At 41.9% G+C, this 15,093-nt stretch overlaps 1 protein-coding gene across 1 annotated transcript in view; it reads right to left on the bottom strand.

Annotated features, from left to right (window-relative positions):
* Positions 1–3,530: 3,530 nt before the first annotated feature.
* Positions 3,531–15,093, bottom strand: part of LOC124641015 (protein unc-79 homolog) — a 63,357-nt gene continuing 51,794 nt past the window's right edge. The window contains exons 39-56 of the mRNA XM_047179023.1: positions 14,827–14,933; positions 14,486–14,593; positions 13,918–14,047; positions 13,569–13,663; positions 13,254–13,368; positions 12,977–13,041; positions 12,167–12,283; positions 11,073–11,211; positions 10,534–10,688; positions 10,067–10,194; positions 9,437–9,649; positions 9,030–9,258; positions 8,487–8,650; positions 7,912–8,102; positions 7,189–7,351; positions 6,317–6,541; positions 5,645–5,767; positions 3,531–3,701 (exon numbers count right to left, since the gene is read on the bottom strand). Of these exons, the coding sequence (XP_047034979.1) occupies positions 3,531–3,701; positions 5,645–5,767; positions 6,317–6,541; positions 7,189–7,351; positions 7,912–8,102; positions 8,487–8,650; positions 9,030–9,258; positions 9,437–9,649; positions 10,067–10,194; positions 10,534–10,688; positions 11,073–11,211; positions 12,167–12,283; positions 12,977–13,041; positions 13,254–13,368; positions 13,569–13,663; positions 13,918–14,047; positions 14,486–14,593; positions 14,827–14,933 (2,638 nt within the window). The remainder of the gene's footprint in view (positions 3,702–5,644; positions 5,768–6,316; positions 6,542–7,188; positions 7,352–7,911; positions 8,103–8,486; positions 8,651–9,029; positions 9,259–9,436; positions 9,650–10,066; positions 10,195–10,533; positions 10,689–11,072; positions 11,212–12,166; positions 12,284–12,976; positions 13,042–13,253; positions 13,369–13,568; positions 13,664–13,917; positions 14,048–14,485; positions 14,594–14,826; positions 14,934–15,093) is intronic.

The raw sequence follows: 15,093 nt of genomic DNA on the forward strand, positions 1-15,093 counted from the left end.
CCACACAGATGTTATTCTAACTTACCTACTTCTAACAGTAAAACGTAAAAATTTACGTTTTACTTTACCCCGTTAAGTTATTGCGCCTAATTAAAAGTGTGCCTCTGATTATTATTGTTTACCTAATGGCAGTGTTTTTCACGTTAGCTTAGTGGCTGCTTTAGAGCACATTAAATTATTATTTCTAAGTTAAAGTACTGGCGTACGACATGCGTTTTTTTTTCTCATATATGTACAGTGTTTTACTTACTTATTGCCTATCAAATTAATTTTATAGATAAATGGAAGTGGTTAGGTGTATGTGAGTTAGCCTTTTCTTTGAAACGATTTTCAGGGTTTTTATGTTTTGAAAACCTCTCTGATCTTTCTAAATGGCTTGAATTTGCCGTTGAAATAAACTGAATATTTTCGAAGCACGAGATAATAACATAATGATCTTTAAGGTTCGGTAGATCATGCCATCTCAAAACCATAACGTTCAATCCTTCTCCGTGTGAGAGGAGGCCTGTGCCCATCAGTGGGACGATAAAAAGGCTGTAACAGAACAGATCATGACATCTGCACAAGATGTTATGCTGCACAAGTGTTTGCGCAGACGCAAGTGTACGTATATTCCCTCACTCGCTTAGTCTGATGGGACTAAGCAGAGATGCATAGGTGCAGGACCGAATACTTTATCTGCGAAGCTTTGTAACTTCACACGTTTAGAACATTTTTATGGCTATGAAAAAGTAAATTAAGGGTTTTAACCTATGGTTTAAAATGCTTTTCCGGTTCAAGAATATTGTATTGTGAAAGATACGTAACTTAATACATACCTATTGATAATTAAACTATGAAACTAACTCGGTTTTCACCGATATCTACAGTATGGGTACTTCTGAGTAGCTAGGAGGTTATATATGCTTATATATTACACGTAATATGTTTTCTTAATAATTTATCTATATGTCATCGTATGGTATGCTTTAATTTGTATTTATTGATTACGTTTTTTTTTTTCTCGGATTTTAACTCCATTTATATTGTTATAAACCTAATAGGTAAAGATCATTATGTAGTCCTAAGTATATTTAACTTTACCCAAACATTAATTTGGCTTAAATATGTTTTATATGTCTCACCACGTAAATAATTTTCAAATTAATAGACTAATTCTAATTTAGTAAATGCATGTATGTTATTTTAGATCTTAATGCTATTTACCGTTTTTCACTAGTAGCTATGTAAAGTAATTTATGTAGAACACCTATCTATAACAATATAGCGCTTTACGAGATCTGTCGATACCTTATATTATAAGGCTTATAAAGATATATTTTATGTTTATACTTATTCCTAATTCAGCGCGCCGTGTGCGTATGAAGACTAAAATTAATAAAGCATATTTTCGGGGAGGCCTTTACCTAGTAGGAAAGTAGCTAGTAAAAAAAATATATTGTAAAATAAACACAGGTATCAAAGTAAAGAAGTTTTAGGGTGTTTAAGAATATGGCAGCCTAATCAAAGTGCCATAGGCTGTTTTAAACCTGCAACACCTTTTTGTTTTAGGTGCTTCAAAACTTAATAAATTACATGTCTAACTAACTAAGCTACTTATTTAAATCGAGAAAGTTTAAAAAAATATTTCGGCTTCTGTAAGCCCAGCAATTTAGGAGAAGTACACTTTTCATAATTTAATTAGATTCAAAATGCTGTCTTTTAGAATTTTTTAATTGATAAACTTAACCATGCAATAAAAGGTTCTTTCAACTAGCAAAAATCAGGTGCTTAATTAGGGCCATTGGCAGATGATTATGTTGCTGAAGCTGTTTTCTTTTTAATGTAAAATTTGCGCATAAAAGCACGGCACTTTGATCAGACTGCCCGGGCCTCCGGTCCCCATCACGTACCAAACGACAGTAACTACAATAGTTACATGCCGGCTTGTGAGAGCGTGGTACTTCCCCGGTCGAGCCGGCCCGACATAGTAATAGCTATATAGCTAGCTGTTGTTATATATAGCTTGGCTCTACCACGTGAAAACTGAGCCTTTGCTTAGAAGCATTACGGTAATTAGCACAATTGTATCATCTAAAAAGCTAGAAATATCGAACATCATCGTCATCTCCCGAGCCTTCTCCCAACAACACAAAAAGGTTTAGGATATTGGTAAAATAAAGACACTAGAAAATCGTGTACTTTGTCTTTACCTAGTAAGCATAAACTATTTATGTACCTATTTTTTTCCTTAGAAATACCTACGCTTAACCCTAACACTACGATTTTTCCTGTCAGCAGTCGGATTTATTAACGTACACATTAGTGTACGTTGCTCCTAAAGTTATAAAACCGAAAAAGAAAGAAATATCGAACCATTAGCCTAATTATTTTAGTTCTTAAATAGTATCTACCTAGTAAATAACTACCTACACAATTAATTAATATTTAGCTTATAAATACGCTTACTACGATTTTACCTGTGGGCGTTCGGAGTATTACTTACTCATAAAGTTAGAACAGAAAATGCAAAATTTAAACAAAATAGATCACGTTTTGCAAATATTCTGAAGATGATATTGGAAGATTTTTTGCGCAAAATATTGGCACATAGAATAGCTGCAAAGATTTGAGAAAATAAGGTAAACCTTATTTCTAATTAATTCCTAGAATTCCTATGTATATACACACTACATTGTTACTAATTATTAAACTCAGCGCACACGCGGTTATTATTATTATTATTTATTACATCTTAAATACTATTAACTTAATACATCTACATATCGTGCCACTTTCGGAACTGTTTCAGTAGTCAATATTATTGACGTACCTTATTATGTACACATTAACGATACTGATTAAAATTAGGTATACCATATAAGTATATGTTGTTATTCCTATCCTAAATACCTACATAAATATGTATTTATTACAATGTTTGTTTTATCGAAGTGTCAGTTTTAAATATAAATAGTTGTGTTATATTTTGTTTAATTATCATCGAATTTAGTTCGTCAGCATTACCTAATGAATCATATTATTCAAAAATATAAGATAACTGTTAGACGTTAATAGTTGTTATATTAAATTAATATTTAGGACGTACGTATACAGCAACCAGTAGATGTGATGTAGAGTTGTGTTAGCGTTGCTCTGAATGTTGTAGGCAATTGTTGTTTTACCTGCAAAAATACATTGTTATTAGTGGAAATGAGCTTTAATTTTTATTGGCACTAATAGATCAACATCCAATATAAGGAGCTTTTGTTTGTTTGTACTCTAAAAGCTTCGAAATTAAGATATTTGTGTTAATGGAAAGATTGTTCATTACTGTATCTTCTATCCAACCGTAACATTCGGGAGTCCTTTCCATTCGTAATTTTCAGGTGAAAAGTTGCTAATCTAATTAGTCTAGTTTCAATACATGATTTTGACGTTTAACTGTGGACGTTTTTAAAGTGTCACGACAACAGGACAAGGAGTGTCTTCGAGACGCGGGAAAATATGATAATGAAAATAGCTAATAGTACGATACTTACTTTAACAGTTTATATGAAGTAGAAAGAGTGCGGTTGTAGCTCCAACTGTGCCATCTTAGCCAGCAGTCGGTGCAGGCGGCGCTGAGCGGCAGCGCCCGCCGCGCCGTGCGCGTCGCCGCGCCCCCACGCCGGCGCCCGCGCGCGGCACGCGGCCAGGCGCTGCCACACGTGACGCGGCATCTACAGGGGAAAGGTTGACTTGTAATTGGGGAAACAATTGAGGTAAAATATATATATTTATACAAATATAAAGAAATATAATATATAATTTTAATTGTAAATTAACTATTCCTATTATACCTAATGTTTAAAACTACCGCCATAATAATTTAGAATTAGTTTTAAGTATTTTAAATGTACTGGCATTAAATGCCAAATGTTGCTGTGCCCTAACAGGGTCCACAAATGTACGTAGCTGTAAGCTTTTGTAACACCATGTGAAACTTGTGGAACGCAATAAATGATATGAATATGAATATGAATATAAAAGTTATTTTCTTGGGCGACCACGGGTGAAACTGCAGTCGCGGGGGTGATCGCTGGTTCAGAGTGCGGCATAGTTACTGCGTCATCGTCCGCGTACTGAGCGCGTACGCGCTTACATAATTCATTTTGTCATTCCTATACCCAGTCATTCGAACATCTTAGTCATTACGGCAGTCATGTGGTGTTTGCCTGTAATAGGTTATTATAATATCCCACCCAAAACAAAAATGTGAAAGGCTGCCAAGTTCGATAATATGGAAATCCTTCGCCTATAAAAGAAGTGAGATCTGAATAAGTACCAAGTTCCATACACATACCTCAGTTAAAAATAGTTACTTTTTAATGATGTTACTTGGCAAGTTTTCACACACCTTCTTATAAACCTACTAAACGCAATGAATCAAGTATTTAATTTTCTATGAAAACTTGCCAAGTAACATTATTAAAAAGTAACTATTTTTAACTGAGGTATGTGTATGGAACTTGGTGCTAATTCAGATCTCACTTCTTTTATAGGCGAAGGATTTCCATATTATCGAACTTGGCAGCCTTTCACATTTTTGTTTTGGGTGGGATTTCATTTATTTTTGTAAGGTTGTTTATTTTATTTTTTTCTTATGATTAAGTTAGTTAAGGAAATGTCTCATTTATACTATCTTTCAGATTTTTGAATATGCACTATGCTTCTTACAAAGAAATGAACTAGATTAACTAAATGGACTAGATTTACCAACTGACTGACATGACATGTTATCATATATTATGTTCGTGGATCAAAGTTACACATTCGTTATTTTCGAAAGTGACTCACACTTGGCCGTTTTCAGATTTTTACTTTGACTAAATACAAACCTTTGTAACGAATTTCAGATCGGTACCACCATTCGAAGATATATAAATATAGATAAATTTAGTTCGTTTTAGTTCCTTAGGGGTATAAATTTACACTGGGTATTTTACACCTTCATTATTTTGAAACCGACTCACACTTGGCCATTTTCAGATTTTTCCCTTTACCTTGACATAAAGACCTACCTCCATGCCAAATTTCAAGTCAATACGACCATTGGAAGTGGTCTAGGTTTTTGATGAGTGAGTCAGTGAGTGTATAGTAAAAATAGCGATTTTCTGACGTCAATATCTCAAGACCTACAATAGGTATATTAATGAAATTTTTTATTTTAGATAAGTGAGGGGGTCTCAACAGATACTAGAAATTTGAAATGTGTAAATAAAATAGATTTTGAGTTATAGGGGGGTCGAATTTGGCCCGAAATGGTTCGTGTAATATAACCCACGGCCGGTGTGTCGCTTTTTTTTGCTCGAACTTGGCGGACACACTGCCGTGTGTCTAGATAATAGGTTTAGCTTGTAACTTTTTTGCATGTATCAATTTTTCCTTTACTTAATGTAATAACTGTTAGCATCCCAAATAAATAAATTATGGGTAATCAGTGACCAGAAAACCTGACAACAAGTCTTAAAAAGAGGTGTTGGGTTGCCAGGGTAACTGGATTGAGGAGATCAGATAGGCAGTCACTCCTTGTAAAACACTGGTAGTCAGCTGCATCCATTAAGACCAAACCCAACACAATTGAAAAAAAACTAGGTGTCGTCTATAATGAAGTATTACTTACATTGAATAACGGCGAGTGCAGTATAGGAGTCCAAAGCGGCAGCAGCTTGTTGAGTACCGTAGAGTTGCACTCCAGCAGCGACTCCAACAGGCTCAGAAAGTGTAAGTTCACTGTCTCCGCCAACTAAACAAACAAGACAAATTGACTTCGTTTAGTCACAAAGCATAAACTTTCTATCTTAACTGAGCATTATAAAAGGAAGAGCTTGTGGGTAAACAAATGCATGAGCTGAAAAGTTAAGATATACTAAAGTCTGTCTTTGGAACATCTAGTATATAATAACGAGTACATACATGTATAAACTGTGTGTACAGGCTGTCATTTCTAAATTTAGCAATCAGGAACAGGATAGTTTTCAACTGGGGGGGTATATTCAAGGCTGCTGCTCCATATGGCACACTGGTATTTAGCTGCATCCAGTTACACTTGAAGCCGAGTCCCAACATACTCGTCTAAGAGCTAATAATTTAGTACTCACCACTTTAGACTGCACGGTGACCTGCAGTATGCTAGGCACGAGCTTGCACTAGAAGTCCAGCAGGATGCAGGTGGTGGTGTTGTGGAGCTCGCTGCAGGGGGGGGGCGGCTGCTGCCAGCTGCTCCAGGTATAAGGTCCACAGCTGACACAGTACGAAGGCGTGTAGGAGAACTACTGGCTTTGATAGAACTCACCACTTTAGACTGCACGGTGACCTGCAGTATACTAGGCACGAGTTTACACCAGAAGTCCAGCAGGATGCAGGTGGTGGTGTTGTGCGGCTCGCTGCAGGGGGGGGCGGCTGCTGCCAGCTGCTCCAGGTATAAGGTCCACAGCTGACACAGCACGAAGGCGTGTAGGAGGGCAGACATGCGCAGAGCTGCTGGCTTTGATTGTTCCACGTATGATGACATTATGGTCTGAAAGAATATAGTTGAATGGTGAAAAGTGTCAAATAAGTTTGCGCTTTCGAAGTTGGGTGCTAGTTGGGTGTTAAAGTCAAATGTACGAATACAATAATGTGCATGTGTGGGTCATAAAATGACTTTAAAAGGGTAAAGTTGTTAGTGTGTAAATGGTAGATTATAGAGGTGCTAAGAGGTGATTCCAGAGTCTGGACCACACAGTCCAGGTGTGCCCTGCGTAGGAAAGGCGCAGCCGAGTCCTCGTCGAAGCAATTTGCAGCGGCGATATTTTTTAAGCTATTGCATAGCTTCTATCGCAAGCCTTGAGCGCGGGGACCAAATCCAGAAATTCCGTAATGAAAAAACCTCACGCTCCCCACTCCGACGGGCACGGAGGTGTGGCTTGAAGGCCGTGCATCGTCTAACGTCGTGTCAGTTCGGCAGTCTTCGACACGGCGCTGTGTGTCGTGCGATTAGACGTATTGTACGACTTTTGTCAGTGACAGTTGATAGAGAATGCTATGCAATAGCTTTACCGCGGCAGTCCCCGAGTGCCACACGTATTTTTTTTTATTAATAAGTAAGTTTTATTATTCAGTAGCGGAAAGTATCTTACTAATTCCCTGACCTACCAGAAAATGATTGAAGAGGTAAACATTTACCTGTATATAGTCAGTGATGTGGCAAGTGGCATCCTGAGGTACAGGCTGGTGCATGTGCGGTGCATGCGGCTGCAGCTGATGCGTGCGGCTGTTGCACAGGGCGCCCATCACCAGCCACGAGATGAGCCGGACGCGGGTTACACACTCGCATACTTCGCGGGAACTGAGTAGGAAATAGAGTATGTTAATTACGACTTTTAAAGGGCTGTCATTTATTGTAGGTATCATATAATCGCACATATAAAAACGTGAAATGTATAGATAGAGGTAGGAATTGGATAAAAATTCGGAGGGAGAAACTGGGGTAATATAGGCAGAAAATTTTTAATTACAACAAAATAAAGCAGGTCTTATTGTTTCTTGCAACCAGTATCCTGGGGTTGGGCTATGTTAATTCTTCTACACACAGGGCCGACGGCATACCACTAGATTTATGTCGAGCGGCTGTTCTGCCGTGATGTACAAGAAGGAAATTTACACTCCACCACCAGGAAAAACTACCGGCAGTTCAGAGAGTAAATCTAGCGGCCATGCCGTCGGTACTGTACTTCAACTGGCACAATGAATAGTGACCTTAATTCAACAGAAAATGGAGCCAAGGAATAAAATGAACGCTTAAAAAGGAGGGAAGGGCGAAAGGGGAAAAACAAGATAGGACTTAGCAAATAAAACGGAGGTATAGATAGAAAAAGCCACTAAAAACCCTGACAGTAGTATACGTACCCAGGTAATGAAGCACTAAGCCACGGAGTCATATGCCGTGGCGGCTGCGGCCTGTCCTGGCGAGCTCGAGCATGTTCCAGCGCCAGCTCCATAGCCACGTACTGAGCTATGCCGCCCTTCACGATGGCGCCGAGTGTGTCCTCGTTCAAGCAGATCAGGTTGCGGTTCACGATTGACTTGGAGACTGAACCCTGGGGACAAGTGGAGGTTCTGAGTGTTATTTAGTAAAGGAATAATTCTAGAAAGTGGTCAAATTGCACTCTAAAGTATTAACGGTAAAAAAGGATTGTAAGGTGGTGTTTCCTGACCCCAGACGATAATTTTGTGAGAAATTGATTTCATAACAAACGAATTTCTCTGTTATGATAAGTTCTCAAGTTGCATTAGTGGGTCTGTCTCAGTAGTCATATAAACATCTTTGGCAGTTGTTGTGACTGAAAGCCAGATAGTTTGACACCCAGTCTTGCAAATTGGAAATGATCAGATGGGTAGTCGTTTCATGCTTCGCGGCACCCGGACAGGAATCTGGCCCCAACATAGTTGGGAAAAGCCTAGCCAGAAGATGAGCAGTATACCTTAATCTTATTAAGCAGATGCGGGTCATGCAGCAGGTCGATCATGTCGGGCAGGTGCGGGCGCATGCAGTCCACGGCGCCGGCCGCCACGTCCCGCGCATCCCCGCTGGCGGACAGCTCGCCGCCGCATAGGGCTCCCGGTAGCACTAGGCGGCAGCCGTGACCTGAGAGAGTGCCAATGTTGGTTTTAAACGGGTAAAAGACGCATGTATATACGGTTCGAACGAGATTTGAACGCAACCATGTAACTTCAACACGAGGAAGGATCGGGAAACGTGTGGTTACTGTGTGTAAATGTGCTGACACTCTACCCCTCCTCTGCCCCTTGGTAGACCATCAAAAGTATGAGAACGTGGTTCACACGCACGTTGGTAACCCGTTTTACGCGAATTAGAATCTTTCAAAACGTAGAAATAACCATTTATGTAAAGAAAAGAAAAGTAATAAATACATAGTAAAGTACATATAGCTCAGAAGTCGCGCAAATTTAATTATATGCTAGGCTGCTCATGTGCTCGGGATCTATATATCAATACAACTGACCTTGCAGCACGAACTGTATCAGTATGAAGAGGTTATCATCAGGGATGGTGGTCTTGGTCCGCAGCGCCTGCACGAGCTCGAACACGAGCACGCGGCACACGAGCAGCTTGTCGCGGTCGCGGCCGAACACGCGCGTGCAGGCTGCGCTCAGCTCGGAGATCACCGACAGCTTCAGCACGAAGTTCTGGACGCCGTAGCTGATGATCTTCGTGATTGGTTCCAGGATGCTCTGGAGAAAATAACGGTATTTTGAACATTAAAACAAATCCCGGTGGAAGAAAAAGCAAACGACATAATAAGTTGACTCTTCCAGCGTCTCTAAAGTTAACTATACAAGGGATACAAGCAGGCCTCTGTCCCTCGACGCCAACTCAGAATGGACCCAGCGCTTCGGGAGCTAAGCTAACCTTATGTTGTGCGGCAGCAGGTATCTTGAGCGCGGCAGTGGCAGCACGTAGCAGCGGCAGCACATCGTCTATCTGCGGCAGCAGCAGTGCAGCTGAACGCAGTAGTGCTTCTAACTGCTGCACTAGTGCTGCACACGCGGAGAGAGGACCCAGCGCTTCGGGAGCTAAGCACTCGAGGTACATTGCGATGTTGCCCGCTATCACTGTTATTTGCTGTAACAAGTATAAGCCTTTAGATATCCCGTTTCAAACGGCGAATTATTGTTTTTTTTTTTCGATCCTTTTCAGTATGTGAGAGATTAGGGCAACAAAACTAAATCAAATAGTAAAAAGTAAAAGTACATAGGATGAGTACATAAGGGAGTACACAAGGGTAGTACCTCGGAGGACAAAATAACTAGTTTTTTGTCCTCCGTGGGTAGTACATAAGGGGACTTTATAAGGAAGGATGATAGGGAGTACATAAGCGGAGTATGTTAGGTAGAACATAAGGGGAGTTTATGTGGAAGTGTATACTAGAGGGAAACATAAGGGGAGTAGATTAGATAATAGCAGTGCATAAGGGAGTATATAACGGTGTACATAAGGGCCGTACAGTACAACGGAGTACATATGGGACGTAGTACTTACATCAACCGGCAAAGTTTTCTTAGAGTTGAGATGTTCAACCACTAGCTGCAGCGGTCCGCACGGGTACAGCTCGTTGAAGTCCACGAACGCCTGTGCGATGCTCTTGAAGAACATCTGACGCTGTTTTTCTGTTCAACAATACGAAGTTTCAGAACTGCACGCAGTCAATAAAATGATCATGTTTTTAGATCATCGAGGAGCTCTCGCCAAAATAATGTCTCTTATGTTAACAATGACAACATTGGGAACAGCTCCCTAATCTTTCATACAGGAGATGGTAAATTAGAAGATCCTTCTGGAGCCTATTGTGTAACAGGGTCGCGGTAGCTCTGTCCAATAACCCTGCTGTCCCGGCAGGATTCGGTCGGGGTTCCCGCAGAGGATATCTGACGAACCTGGAGTTGGTGTTCGTGGTTGGTGGTCACGAGTAGTTGTACACGTGACAGCGTCGGGAACAGCTGACTGACCTGGAGTTCTCTGCAGGAATATCTGCAGGAAGACGTTGTTGGGCGCGAGCTGATGCAGCACACAGCGCAGGAACTGATGCGCCACGAACACGGCGCTGCCGGGCAGCCGGGTGTTCGTCTCCGCCTGCCACGAGTAGTTGCCTAGTTGTACCACCCTGCCAAAATAAACAGGTGTTTCAAATCCTGATTATGGTATGACACTAGGAAATCTCCCAGCGAAAAACAAAAAAAGGATACACTAGGATAAAGGAGAACAGTAGGAGTACCACAGTTCCAAGTTTCCACGACATGATCAATTTACCACAATCAATGGTTGATGGGGAGAATAAGAGAAATGGGTGGCGTTATGAGGAAAGGAAGTTTGAAAATGGCACCAGTAACAGAAAAGCTAAGGGGATACCGATTGTCGTGGTATGGGTGTTTTGTGTAGAGGAGGTGTTGTGCACGAATATATCCATATTAAAGGATATTGGGAAGAAAACAACTGACGAAACGACGGATGGACTATGTGGCTGCAAAGAATCATCATCAGCACTGACCTGCTAACATTATGCAGCAGTGCTGGCAGCATGCCTGCCGCGGCCGCCGGCTCCCGGTGCACGAACGTGGCCAGCACTATGATGCACAGCCCCAACTCCTCGTCACTGTATTGCTCCACTGCTGTGCCACATTCTGCACCTGGTTTATGAGGATTGTTATTGTTATATAACAAATATATATTATTATATATTTGTTTGTTTCTATGTTACCATATCTTTTTGTATATTGCATATGCGAAAGTTCCTATGTCTGTAGGTACCTGTCGCGATTGTCAAAACGTCAAACCGGATTTAAATAATACGGAGAACATATTTTAGAGCCTGACAAAGTACAAAGACTATTTTTTACCCAATTGCGGGAAGAGGTTCTTCCAGGAAGTGGGTGAAAAATAGCTAGTTATCAATAAATGTAAGAGGTTACCCCCATATAAGACAGGCACACTACAGTATATACAGTATTATAAGCTAGGTGTTACAGTGTTCACTCACAGCGGTAGCAGAGCTCAGCGTCGGGCCTGTGCGGCGCGGAGTGCGCGTGCGCGGCTCGCTGGCCGGCGCGCGACTCGCCCTCCCACCAGCCGCCGCGCTAGGTGTTACAGTGTTCACTCACAGCGGTAGCAGAGCTCAGCGTCGGGCCTGTGCGGCGCGGAGTGCGCGTGCGCGGCTCGCTGGCCGGCGCGCGACTCGCCCTCCCACCAGCCGCCGCGCTAGGTGTTACAGTGTTCACTCACAGCGGTAGCAGAGCTCAGCGTCGGGCCTGTGCGGCGCGGAGTGCGCGTGCGCGGCTCGCTGGCCGGCGCGCGACTCGCCCTCCCACCAGCCGCCGCGCTAGGTGTTACAGTGTTCACTCACAGCGGTAGCAGAGCTCAGCGTCGGGCCTGTGCGGCGCGGAGTGCGCGTGCGCGGCTCGCTGGCCGGCGCGCGACTCGCCCTCCCACCAGCCGCCGCGCTAGGTGTTACAGTGTTCACTCACAGCGGTAGCAGAGCTCAGCGTCGGGCCTGTGCGGCGCGGAGTGCGCGTGCGCGGCTCGCTGGCCGGCGCGCGACTCGCCCTCCCACCAGCCGCCGCGCTAGGTGTTACAGTGTTCACTCACAGCGGTAGCAGAGCTCAGCGTCGGGCCTGTGCGGCGCGGAGTGCGCGTGCGCGGCTCGCTGGCCGGCGCGCGACTCGCCCTCCCACCAGCCGCCGCAGCCGCCGCACCCCACGCACTCTGTAACAGTGTCTTATACAGCACTACATTCAGACTATCCGTCAGTTGCACAAAGCTTCACTAAAGTTAAAGCTTCATTAAATCTATTGCTGACACTTTTTATCTCTTTGACCAAGAAAGAGTCAGCAATAGATTTAAAGAAGCTTTAACTTTAATGGAGCTTTGTGCTACTGACAGTAACATAGGAAACATATGTAGTTATTATGAAGCCACGGAATAAGGAAATATGAGTTATTTTGTTTTCCATGCCTGTCATCTATACTAATATTATAAAGCTGTGTTTATTTGTTTGAAAGCGCTAATCTCAGGAACTACTGGTCCGATTTGAAAAATTCTTTCAGTGTTAGATAGCCCATTTATCGAGGAAGGATATAGGCTACTTTTTATCCGGGTTCGTGCAGAGGTTCCTACGGGATGCGGGTGAAACCGCTGGCAGAAGCTAGTCTATACTAATATTATAAAGCTGAAGAGTTTGTTTGTTTGTTTAAACGCGCTAATCTCAGGAACTACTGGTCCGATTTAAACAATTCTTTCGGTGTTAGATAGCCCATTTATCGAGGAAGGCTATAGGCTACTTTTTATCCGGGTTCGTGCAGAGGTTCCCACGGAATGCGGGTGAAACCGCTGGCATACAAAATAAGAAGACACATTGTAGATACGACGTGTAGGCGACGTATAAAAGTGTAAACTTACCTGTATTGTGTTGATGCGGAGGGGAGCCAGTCTGTGCTACTTGCCGCGCTAAACGCCGTGGTGACCTGTAAATAAATGTATTATTTTATAGCTAGGCCTATCTCCATATAAAAAATCTATTCTCATATGTTTGATAAAGCGGAAGATTTTGTTTGATAAATGCTTTCAGTGTTAGAAAGCTAAAAGTTTTTTATTAAGTGCACGCAATAATTCCCACGGAATGCGAGATAAAACCCACAGGCTCAATTAAGCTAGTTATAAATTATGATAAACATACCTGTTAGTCTCAGTAGAAGGCTTCTTATTCAAGTCATGAGGCCTACTGGAGGGGGTAGGAGTGGGTGTGACGTCACCCTCCGACCGGGACGAAGGTGTATTGTCCGTTGAGTCGTCTATGTATAAAACAAAATGTCTTACTCGACTTTTTCTAATTGATGGCGTAAGCGAGGCGGAAATAAAGCTAGTTATAAGGGATGCGGTTGTTATTCACGTCTCAAAAATTCCGCAGATATACCGTGTAAAGAGTTTTGTGGGTTATATTTAAAAAAAATATATAGTATTAATAAATAAAGCCAATGTGAGAAGGGCTTACCTGGTGGTAGACTCAATGCCTCTCTCACTCGGTCCACCAGAGCGTTGAACACTGGATACTGCTCCTTGTTGGGTTTCGGACCGATGGGCAATAACCTGAACATATTTTATTTTTTTAGCTTACACACTTCTTGATCTGTCAGTTTCTTTTGTCAACCTCTGGATCATCGTAGCTAATATAAGTCTCGCCCGCTGAGTGAAGAAAGATAGATAGCACAAAGGTACTGCTTATTTGCTTATTTCTAACGAAATCTCTTCCAGCAGACCCGTAGTAGGAGAGTTAGAATATACAGATGTAGACAGACTGTGTAAAAGAACTACAAAGGAAAGTAAAGGTATACAAATCTTACCTCTCAGGCGGCGGTATATTGAAGGGCTGATGCGAGTGCTGCTGCATGGCCGGCGGCGGGTTGTTCCACGCGACCTCCATCTTGGACAGCGGCGACTCCGGCGACGCGTACGCATACCCCACGGTCTTGGCTGGGAACGAGGTTACGCCTGCGTTCAGTAATGGAGGGGTCAAATTGTCTATTGTGGTAAAAGAGTGTGTTAGTGTATAAGGGAACTTATGGAATACTAAAATTCTAACAACTCCGAATAAATAATTCAGTTTCTATTCTAGAAGTCATGATTTTATCAGATTCAAGAGGTAAATTAAAACTTAATTACCTATGTAAGTTCTTCAAATTAAGACCATTAATTTTGGGACGGCGGGATTGTTCGAAAGTTACCGCGGCCCTGGTACATAAAGGGTTTAAGAAGGAACATGATGGGTTTTAGTCAGTATGAGTCTGGCACCCAGGCTGCATCCAAAGCGGGAGGGGGGGCGGGGGTCATTTAAAGCTTTTTTTTTTTTCAAGTAAAAACAAAGGACTATGTATTAATATTGATGGCATCACTAGTTGCCACGAAACTAACCTGGACTCTTGATATGGTGTTGTGGGGGTGAGCGCGCATTGGGCCACTGCCCGAACTGACCGTCACCGTTTGATGATGGAGCCGTGTCGGGAGAAGTACTGCTGCCCACTGACATACCATAATAAACGTTATTATTATTATTATACACAATCTTTAATTGTTGTTAAGGGAAAATATAGTTAAAATTGCTAAAGTTAAGGATAGTTCAACCAGTATGTTATGATGTATTTTTTTCAGTTATTTAGATTGCATTTTTTCAGTAATTGCATATATCAACCTGTATATAACATTTCCAAATTAGATCGACAGAGGGTGTAACAGTGATTTGGTTAATTCCTTACCAATGATTCTCTTCTGTTTGCCCAGAATCTTGGCGCGTGGAGACGTTTGCTGGTGAATCTGATCTGGCCAGATCTCTACTGACTGGCCGCTCATTGGCGTCGATTTGCTAAAAGTAAAACTTAATTAAGACTAATTTTAAATATAAAACAAATAGAATCATATGAGCATGAGGATTGATGAAGGAAAGAATTCTGCCAAGCAAATGGAAGAATAAGCAAAAAGCTGCATAGATCCTATTTCGTAGAAAGTAAACAATTAAAGCAAAA

This window comes from Helicoverpa zea, chromosome 21, assembly GCF_022581195.2.
Source record: "Helicoverpa zea isolate HzStark_Cry1AcR chromosome 21, ilHelZeax1.1, whole genome shotgun sequence".
NCBI lineage: Eukaryota > Metazoa > Arthropoda > Insecta > Lepidoptera > Noctuidae > Helicoverpa > Helicoverpa zea.